The 10,616-nt window shown below is 38.4% G+C and overlaps 1 protein-coding gene across 2 annotated transcripts in view; it reads right to left on the bottom strand.

The window, feature by feature from the left end:
- Positions 1 to 326: 326 nt before the first annotated feature.
- The window catches only part of SYT16 (synaptotagmin 16), a 116,572-nt gene continuing 106,282 nt past the window's right edge, over positions 327 to 10,616 (bottom strand). The window contains exon 6 of one of the 2 annotated variants that reach the window (XM_061182659.1): positions 327 to 1,171. In XM_061182659.1, coding sequence (XP_061038642.1) covers positions 858 to 1,171 — 314 coding nt within the window. In that variant the 3' untranslated portion in view covers positions 327 to 857. The remainder of the gene's footprint in view (positions 1,172 to 10,616) is intronic. The other variant, XR_009699564.1, reaches the window with a different exon arrangement.

The raw sequence follows: 10,616 nt of genomic DNA, 5'->3' as shown, positions 1-10,616 counted from the left end.
TAGATTCAGAAAAATCAATACCTCCATGACTTAATAGGTTTTTCGGTTTTCTTCTCATTCTGTAAGAATTTATTAGGTGAGAAAAACAGCATAAAAACCTTGAAAGTTTTAATTTTGAAATCTTACATACTCAAAAGGAGATAAGTTGTCTTACAACAGTAGTTTTCGAATTCCTGTTTAGTTTCAAAATGGGTCACCTAGCCAAATCTCATAGGAAACCACAAAATATAAGTGAGATAAACAAAGAGGTATTTAATTCATACAAATTTGCTTTATAAGTGTAAGTTTTTAACATTTATTTGTTAGGCAAATAAATGAAGGGTTTTTTTAATAAAGAGAAAAACATGAAATAGGGGATTATGGATGACAGTTACGTTCTTCTATGAGCCTCGGCGTCAGATTCATTTCTGTATTTTGGAGTATTTTGCCCCATACTAAGAAAATTCTGATTCCTACACACAAGTGGTTACAAACAGTAACTTTTCACATCTCCCTTGCAATCTAAGGGAGCAGAGACAGCCAGAGAAGCTTAATTCCATAGCCTGAACCAAAATTTAATAACCTATTAACAGAAATTAACTCAACATCATTCATCTCAACTACAATAACATTTCCAATAAAGTATACTCGACAGTGCATATGGGCTTTTTAAAAAAATTACAGTATTTAAATCCAAATCAAACCTTTGAGAAACCCAAAGATCCTTCCACCCCCAGAATGTCCTAGGGTCTAGTAGAATCCAATCCCTACTTAAAGCCTGTCTTTAAAAAAAGCCTGCCAGCAAGCACTGAGTTGGTATCAGTACTCAAAACATGGGTCACCAGGGTAGGTAAGCCCACAAACACCTCTTGGCAAACCTAGGATTCGAGTAAAGTGTGCCACCTGCAGACCTGCTGCCCTTTGGTCTCCTTCATTTCCTCCCAATGGTCTTGTTCCTCCTCTCCACTACTGTTTTGACCCAGAGCAATCCAACCAATCATCTCTTTACGCTTCATGGTACGCCTGTTATACACAGAAATCATCAACGTAACGTCAGAGAGCTGAAAGAGGGCCACCTGGAAAACAAAGGTCTCCTTATAGACAGGATTGGGCTGACCACGTCGGATGGATGTCTTGCAGCGGGACATCTCTTGACCCACAGAACTGAGAAGAAAGAGCTTTCCATATGTATCTGAGGAAACAATGGAAATGAGAAAACATCAGTGCCTTCTGTTTTGCTAGTTTAATTGCAGTATCTACATGGGCTGTACATTTTTCCTTTTTAACATACTGAGCAGCATCTTTAGGCCCGGAACTTGCTGTAGGACTAACACATCTTACATGAGCTCTTCAGGAAAGGGATTATTACCTTTACGCTTAATGTTTCATGCGGCCCACCATGGGGCACCTTGCTGATGTTCATTAGAAGCTCTATATGTGCAAGGGTATGTATATGCACAGGCACGTGTGCAATGGTATTTGTGGACATGCACAGTTCTTCATCCACATTTTATTTATGTAACTATAAATATACATTTTGCTCTATGTGTCTTTCTTTTCATTGTCAAAGGGCTGTTTATGCCTAAAGAGTCTCTTCTCTTCTCACTCTCTACATATTCTTTGGACCATGTTATCCACTCAGTGACAACCACCAGATCTGTATCTCTGGCCTAGACTTCCCTCCCAAGCTCAAGATCCAACTGAATACCATACTTCTTCCTGTGGAAATCCCATCTCACACTCATCATGTCTCCAACTCTTAAAAACTTGCTGTTTTAGTATTCTCCAGTCCTGTGAATGGCAGTATCATCTGCTCAAGTACCCAAGTCAGAACTCAGGACGGCATTTTTGACTAGACTGGCTTCCTTACCCTTAATCCAGTCAATCAACCACCAAGTTCTGTTGATTCTACCTCCTCAATAGCTCCCAAACCCACCCACTTCCTTGCATCCCAATGCCACCGAACTCTCAGTGTACACCATCAGCTCAGGTCACCAGCATTTCCCACTTGCATTACTGCATGTTTCTTCACTGATCTCCAGTCACTGGATTGTCAGACGGGTCTTTGTAAAATGCAGATCTGGTTGTGTCACTCTCCCTAATAAACAAAGACTAAACCTTCAATACATCCCACTAGTCTCAGGATAAAAGCTAAATTTCTCGGTATAGACCACATACCCTGACACTTTTATCTTCCAGTTTCACTATGCATCACTGTTGCCTTTATACACTGCATCCCCACTACACTGAATACCTTATCCCTCCAACCCACTCTGCTGTCTTTCCCTTTCACTTCTGCATAAGCTATACATGCCCTGATATCCCAAATGATATCTACCTTCACATGACTTCTATTCACTAGTTTAGTTTGGATGTCACTTTATCCTGGAATCTTTGCTGACCACTTGCCCACATGCTGACCATCTGTGGGCTCCATCAAAATCTAGTTTTAGCCTCTCTCAGCACTTAATACCCAGTATTTCCATTGCCTGCTTACTTGTCTGCAAAACTGTCAGTTCCCAGATGGGAGAAAGAGAGACTGCCCTGTTTACCACTGTACCCCCATGCCTGGGGTAATGCCTAACATGTGGTAGACACTCAATAAATACTAAATATTTTGTAATGAATGTCTATGACCAGCCAGGAGGCTCAACTTTCTTTTTTCTTTTGGACTTAAGTTTTCAAACTTGCAAAATGGAGCTAAACCCCTCATTTTATAACCCCTGCACTAGAATACCATGAGATGGTGACTAGCATCATAGGTTTAGTCACTTATAGAAAGTAAGTACTAACATAGTCTATTACTTTTACTAAAATTCCTGAATGGATAATTACAAAGAAAATTATATCCTAAGAAATTTCTATTTTTATTAAAATCAATTAATTTATCAATTTCTTGACTTACTCCTAACTACATTTTTTACCACTAATTTATGTGTCCTATCCTTTAAAAAAAAATCTACAAGTTCCAGTGTTTCCCGAATTTTATCATTCTGTACATTCTGTTCAATGCAGGCTAAATGCTGATTAGTGTTTACTGCTCACTTTCCCACCTAACAACCAGTCAAACTTTTTAAAGTGTAAACCCAGAGCTCTGTAATTTACTGTTCTCTACAAGAGCATTGTAAGATAGGAAACAAATTACAACCTGCAGTTTTCTTTCTTTGTTGATCTTTTTCTATTCTGGTTTGATATGTTATTTTATGCAGTTATCTGCTGAGAAACACAAGGTGTGAAATTACACTTCAGGTGTGAAAAACACTTCTCTGTCTCAAAAACAGGGCTCTCCACTCTTCAAACTGCTTTATGGAAAAAGCTGTCAGAAAACCAACAATGGGGGAGTGAACTTGTGTTTCCGCAGCTGTACAGCTACACAATTCCTGTAGGAAAAGTTCAATCCAGTCACCAAACTGGTCTGGCAATTCTGCTACCAGTTATGGCAGTGAAAATTGAATCAATCTTGCAGACAAAGACCTGCTCATTTCACAAAGAGAGCAATTTCCAGCTTTATCCTGTCAGAAGATCATTTTCTAATTATGAGAAAGGCTACTTACTCCCAAACCACCATCAATGAAGCTGAACTGTACGTGTATGACAAAAGGGGGAAATAATAATTTTATAAACAATCCAGTCTGAGGACACCTGACCAGAAGAAGAGAAATGTTGCTGATCATTCCAGCTCAAAAGGGAACTTTTTATTGGCTGTAATAATGTGCTTACTTCTTAGTGACCCAGGGCTGTGCCCAGAAAATTCTACTTGTGAGGAATAGTGGGGAGTAAGGCTGGGGTCTTTTGGGGTTCAATGACTTAATCTGATGAGCACCAGTCAGAATGGAAGAGAAAGAGTCAAGTAAATATGCAACTTAAGTGAGCTCTGTTTTAATTCTTTGGAATTGATAATACTTGCTGCAGAGCACCACCGAGCAGTACTTTTTTTTTTTTTATTCAAACAGAAAGTCACAAAAATTATAATCATCCTCATCAGTTCACTCAGTCCCATGTAATTAATTTATTTTTCATCTTGATTCTTTGTTAGCACTTTTATGAATTCATCAGTTTTCCATTAGAGTTCTGAAAATGCTTATTTATTCAGTTCAGCAGTATAGTCAGTTACCAGAAACCTGTACTTGTCAGAGTCTTTTCCATGAATTCCTTGAAGATGAAACCCTTTTATAGGAACATTTTTGCAAAAGCATCAGAGTACACCCAGAACTGTCTGTAAATGACAAAAGACTTAAAAATGACCATGGTTAAAGATTTGATGAAAGTTCATAATAATGCAATTGACAAGGAAATTTAGTTATTTCTGAGATATACATTTTAAAGTATTAACTAGAAATATGACTTATAACATTATACCAGAACATATAAGATTTTCAGAAATTTCATGTAATGTCTGAAACATTTATATTAACATATTTCCATACAAATAACCCAAAGAAAGTTTAGTATTAGTTGTGTTTTTTGTTTGTTTGTTTTTTTATACTGCAGGTTCTTATTAGTCATCAATTTTATACACATCAGTGTAAACATGTCAATCCCAATCGCCCAATTCAGCACACCACGATCCCCACCCCACCGCGGTTTTCCCCCTTTGGTGTCCATATGTTTGTTCTCTACATCTGTGTCTCAACTTCTACCCTGCAAACCGGTTCATCTGTACCATTTTTCTAGGTTCCACATATATGCATTAATATATGGTATTTGTTTTTCTCTTTCTAACTTACTTCACTCTGTATGACAGTCTCGACATCCATCCATGTCTCAACAAATGACTCAATTTCGTTCCTTTTTATAGCTGAGTAATATTCCATTGTATATATGTACCACAACTTCTTAATCCATTCATCTGTCGATGGGCATTTAGGTTGTTTCCATGACCTGGCTATTGTAAATAGTGCTGCAATGACCACTGGGGTGCATGTGTCTTTTTGAATTATGGTTTTCTCTGGGTATATGCCCAGTAGTGGGATTGCTAGATCATATGGTAATTCTATTTTTAGTTTTTTAAGGAACCTCCATACTGTTCTCCATAGTGGCTGTATCAATTTACATTCCCACCAACAGTGCAAGAGGGTTCCCTTTTCTCCACACCCTCTCCAGCATTTGTTGTTTATAGATTTTCTGATGAAGCCCATTCTAACTGGTGTGAGGTGATACCTCATTGTAGTTTTGATTTGCATTTCTCTAGTAATTAGTAATGTTGAGCAGTTTTTCATGTGCTTCTTGGCCATCTGTATGTCTTCTTTGGAGAAATGTCTATTTAGGTCTTCTGCCCATTTTTTGATTGGGTTGTTTGTTTTTTTAACATTGAGCTGCATGAGCTGTTTACATATTTTGGAGATTAATCCTTTGTCCACTGATTCGTTTGCAAATATTTTCTCCCATTCTGAGGGTTGTCTTTTCATCTTGTTTATGGTTTCTTTTACTGTGCAAAAGCTTTGAAGTTTCATTAGGTCCCATTTGTTTATTTTTGTTTTTATTTCCATTACTCTAGGAGGTGGATCAAAAAAGATATTGCTCTGATTTATGTCAAAGAGTGTTCTCCCTATGTTTTCCTCTAAGAGTTTTACAGTGTCCAGTCTTACATTTAGGTCTCTAATCCATTTTGAGTTTATTTTTGTGTATGGTGTTAGGGAGTGTTCTAATTTCATTCTTTTACATGTAGCTGTCCAGATTTCCCAGCACCACTTATTGAAGAGACTGTCTTTTCTCCATTATATATCTTTGCCTCCTTTGTCATAGATTAGTGGACCATAGGTGTGTGGGTTTATCTCTAGGCTTTCTATCTTGTTCCATTGATCTATGTTTCTGTTTTTGTGCCAGTACCACATTGTCTTGATTACTGTAGCTTTGCAGTATAGTCTGAAGTCAGGGAGTCTGATTCCTCCAGCTCTGTTTTTTTCCCTGAAGACTGCTTTGGCTATTCAGGGTCTTTTGTGTCTCCATACAAATTTTAAGACTTTTTGTTCTAGTTCCATAAAAAATGCCATTGGTAATTTGATAGGGATTGCATTGAATCTGTAGATTGCTTTGGGTAGTATAGTCATTTTCACAATACTTATTCTTCCAATCCAAGAACATGGTATATCTCTCCATCTGTTGGTATCATCTTTAATTTCTTTCATCAGTGTCTTATAGTTTTCTGCATACAGGTCTTTTGTCTCCTAGGTAGGTTTATTCCTAGGTATTTTATTCTTTTTGTTGCAATGGTAAATGGGAGTGTTTCCATAATTTCTGTTTCAGATTTTTCATCATTAGTGTATAGGAATGCAAGAGATTTCTGTGCATTAATTTTGTATCCTGCAACTTTACCAAATTCATTGACTAGCTCTAGTAATTTTCTGGTGGCAATTTTAGGATTCTCTATGTATAGTATCATGTCATCTGCAAACAGTGATAGTTTTACTTCTTCTTTTCCAATTTGTATTCCTTTTATTTCTTTTTCTTCTCTGATTGCCGTGGCTAGGACTTCCAAAACTATGTTGAATAATAGTGGTGAGAGTGGACATCCTTGTCTCGTTCCTGATCTTAGAGGAAATGCTTTCAGTTTTTCACCATTGAGAATGATGTTTGCTGTGGGTTTGTCGTATATGGCCTTTATTATGTTGAGGTAGGTTCCCTCTATGCCCACCTTCTGGAGAGTTTTTATCAAGAACGGGTGTTGAATTTTGTCAAAAGCTTTTTCTGCATCTATTGAGATGATCATATGGTTTTTATTCTTTAATTTGTTAATATGGTGTATCACATTGATTGATTTGCATATATTGAAGAATCCTTGCATCCCTGGGATAAATCCCACTTGATCGTGGTGTATGATCCTTTTAATGTGTTGTTGGATTCTGTTTGCTAGTATTTTGTTGAGTATTCTTGCATCTATATTCATCAGTGATATTGGTCTGTAATTTTCTTTTTTTGTAGTATCTTTGTCTGGTTTTGGTACCAGGGTGATGGTGGCCTCATAGAATGAGTTTGGGAGTGTTCCTTCCCCTGCAATTTTATGGAAGAGTTTGAGAAGGATGGGTGTTAGCTCTTCTCTAAATGTTTGACAGAATTCACCTGTGAAGCCATCTGGTCCTGGACTTTTGTTTGTTGGAAGATTTTTAATCACAGTTTCAATTTCATTACTTGTGACTGGTCTGTTCATATTTTCTGTTTCTTCCTGATTCAGTCTTGGAAGGTTATACCTTTCTAAAAATTTGTCCATTTCTTCCAGGTTGTCCATTTTATTGGCATAGAGTTGCTTGTAGTAGTCTCTTAGGATGCTTTGTATTTCTGCAGTGTCTGTTGTAACTTCTCCTTTTTCATTTCCAATTTTATTGATTTGAGTCCTCTTCCTCTTTTTCTTGATCAGTCTGGCTAATGGTTTATCAATTTTGTTTATCTTCTCAAAGAACCAGCTTTTAGTTTTATTGATCTTTGCTATTGTTTTGTTTCTATTTCATTTATTTTTGCTCTGATCTTTATGATTTCTTTCCTTCTGCTAATTTTGGGTTTTGTTTGTTCTTCTTTCTCTAGTTCCTTTAGGTGTAAGGTTAGATTGTTTACTTGAGATATTTCTTGTTTCTTGAGGTAGGCTTGTATAGCTATAAACTTCCCTCTTAGAACTGCTTTTGCTGCATCCCATAGGTTTTGGGTCGTCGTGTTTTCATTGTCATTTGTCTCTAGGTATTTTTTGATCTCCTCTTTGATTTCTTCAGTGATCTCTTGGTTATTTAGTAACGTATTGTTTGGCCTCCATGTGTTTGTGTTTTTTACGTTTTTTTCCCTGTAATTCATTTCTAATCTCATAGCGTTGTGGTCAGAAAACATGCTTGATATGATTTCAATTTTCTTAAATTTACTGAGGCTTTATTTGTGACCCAAGATGTGATTTATCCTGGAGAATGTTCCATCCGCACTTGAGAAGAAAGTGTAATCTGCTGTTTTTGGATGGAGTTTCCTATAAATATCAATTAAATCTATGTGGTCTATTATGTCATTTAAAGCTTCTGTTTCCTTATTTATTTTCATTTTGGATGATGTGTCCATGGGTGTAAGTGAGGTGTTAAAGTCCCCCACTATTATTGTGTTACTGTCGATTTCCTCTTTTATAGCTGTTAGCAGTTGCCTTATGTATTGAGGTGCTCCTATGTTGGGTGCATATATATTTATAATTGTTATATCTTCTTCTTGGATTGATCCCTTGATCATTATGTAGTGTTCTTCCTTGTCTCTTGTAACATTCTTTATTTTGAAGTCTATTTTATCTGATATGAGTATAGCTACGCCAGCTTTCTTTTAATTTCCATTTGCATGGAACATCTTTTTCCATCTCCTCACTTTCAGTCTGTATGTGTCCCTAGGTCTGAAGTGGGTCTCTTGTGGACAGCATATAGATGGGTCTTGTTTTTCTAACCATTCAGCAAGTCTGTGTCTTTTGTTTGGAGCATTTAATCCATTCACGTTTAAGGTAATTATCAATATGTATGTTCCTATGACCATTTTCTTAATTGTTTTGAGTTTGTTTTTGTAGGTCCTTTTCTTCTCTTGTGTTTCCCACTTAGAGAAGTTCCTTTAGCATTTGCTGTAGAGCTGGTTTGGTGGTGTTGAATTCTCTTAGCTTTTGTTTGTCTGTAAAGCTTTTAATTTCTCCATCGAATCTGAATGAGATCCTTGCTGGGTAGAGTAATCTTGGTTGTAGGTTCTTCCCTTTCATCACTTTAAGTATATCATGATACTCCCTTCTGGCTTGTAGAGTTTCTGCTGAGAAATCAGCTGTTAACCTTATGGGAGTTCCCTTGTATGTTATTTGTCATTTTTCCCTTGCTGCTTTCAGTAATTTTTCTTTTTCTTTAATTTTTGCCAATTTGATTACTATATGTCTCGGCATGTTTCTCCTTGGGTTTATCCTGTATGGGACTCTCTACGCTTCCTGGACTTGGGTGGCTATTTCCTTTCCCATGTTAGGGAAGTTTTTGACTATAATCTCTTCAAATATTTTCTCTGGTCCTTTCTCTCTCTCTTCTCCTTCTGGGACCCCTATAATGCAAATGTTGTTCCGTTTAATGTTGTCCCAGAGGTCTCTTAGGCTGTCTTCATTTCTTTTCATTCTTTTTTCTTTAGTCTGTTCTGTGGCAGTGAATTCCACCATTCTGTCTTCCAGGTCACTTATCCGTTCTTCTGCCTCAATTATTCTCTTATTGATTCCTTCTAGTGTAGTTTTCATTTCAGTTATTGTATTGTTCATTTCTGTTTGTTTGTTCTTTAATTCTTCTAGGTCTTTGTTAAACATTTCTTGCATCTTCTCGATCTTTGCCTCCATTCTTTTTCCATGGTCCTGGATCATCTTCACTATCATTATTCTGTATTCTTTTTCTGGAAGGTTGCCTATCTCCACTTCATTTAGTTGTTTTTCTGGGGTTTTATCTTGTTCCTTCATCTGGTACATAGCCCCCTGCCTTTTCATCTTGTCTATCTTTCTGTGAATGTGGTTTTTGTTCCACAGGCTGCAGGATTGTAGTTCTTCTTGCTTCTGCTGTCTGCCCTCTGGTGGATGAGGCTATCTAAGAGGTTTGATGGGAGGGACTGGTGGTGGGTAGAGCTGACTGTTGCTCTGGTGGGCAGAGCTCAGTAAAACTTTAATCCACTTGACTGTTGATGGGTGGGGCTGGGTTCCCTCCCTGTTGGTTGTTTAGCCTGAGGCAACCCAACAGTGGAGGCTACCTGGGCTCTTTGGTGGGGCTAATGACAGACTCTAGGAGGGTTCACGCCAAGGAGTACTTCCCAGAACTTCTGCTGTCAGTGTCCTTGTCCCCACGGTGAACCACAGCCCCCCCGCCCCCAGCCTCTGCAGGAGACCCTCCAACACTAGCAGGTAGGTCTGGTTCAGTTTCCCCTGGGGTCACTGCTCCTTCCTCTGGGTCCCGATGCACACACTACTTTGTGTGTTCCCTTGAAGAGTGGAGTCTCTGTTTCTCCCAGTCCTGTCAAAGTCCTGCAATCAATTCCCACTAGGCTTCAAAGTCTGATTCTCTAGGAATTCCTCCTCCCGTTGCCGGACCCCCAGGTTGGGAAGCCTGACGTGGGGCTCAGAACCCTCACTCCAGTGGGTGGACTTCTATGGTATAAATGTTCTCCAGTCTGTGAGTCACCCACCCACCAGTTATGGGATTTGATTTTACTCTGGTTGCGCCCCTCCTACCGTCTCATTGTGGCTTCTCCTTTGTCTTTGGATGTGGGGTATCTTTTTTGGTGAGTTCCAGTGTCTTCCTGTCAATGACTGTCCAGCAGCTAGTTGTGATTCTGGTGCTCTCGCAAGAGGGAATGAGAGCACGTCCTTCTACTCCACTATCTTGCTTCCTCCTCCCACCGAGCAGTATTTTATCTTCTGCTGACGATTCAGACACCTCTTGGTGTCAAAACCATCATCAACAGGCTGAATGGGTCACAATCCCTAGATCGTCCTGGATGCTGTTCTTCTGACCCAGCCTGCCAACTGCTCTATGGGTCACTTGTCTCTTTCTCCATAAAGGAAGATACCACATGTACCAAAAAAATTATGACAGTAAAATATCTCCAATATATCATGGCACAAAAGTATGTCATTTGGGACTCAGAAGTCATTTTTCCAAAGAAACAATATAATATCTAACTAT

Source organism: Eubalaena glacialis, chromosome 2, assembly GCF_028564815.1.
Source record: "Eubalaena glacialis isolate mEubGla1 chromosome 2, mEubGla1.1.hap2.+ XY, whole genome shotgun sequence".
Taxonomy (NCBI): domain Eukaryota; kingdom Metazoa; phylum Chordata; class Mammalia; order Artiodactyla; family Balaenidae; genus Eubalaena; species Eubalaena glacialis.
Note: the sequence above shows the minus strand (reverse complement) of the source record. Positions and strands in the feature narration are given on the sequence as shown.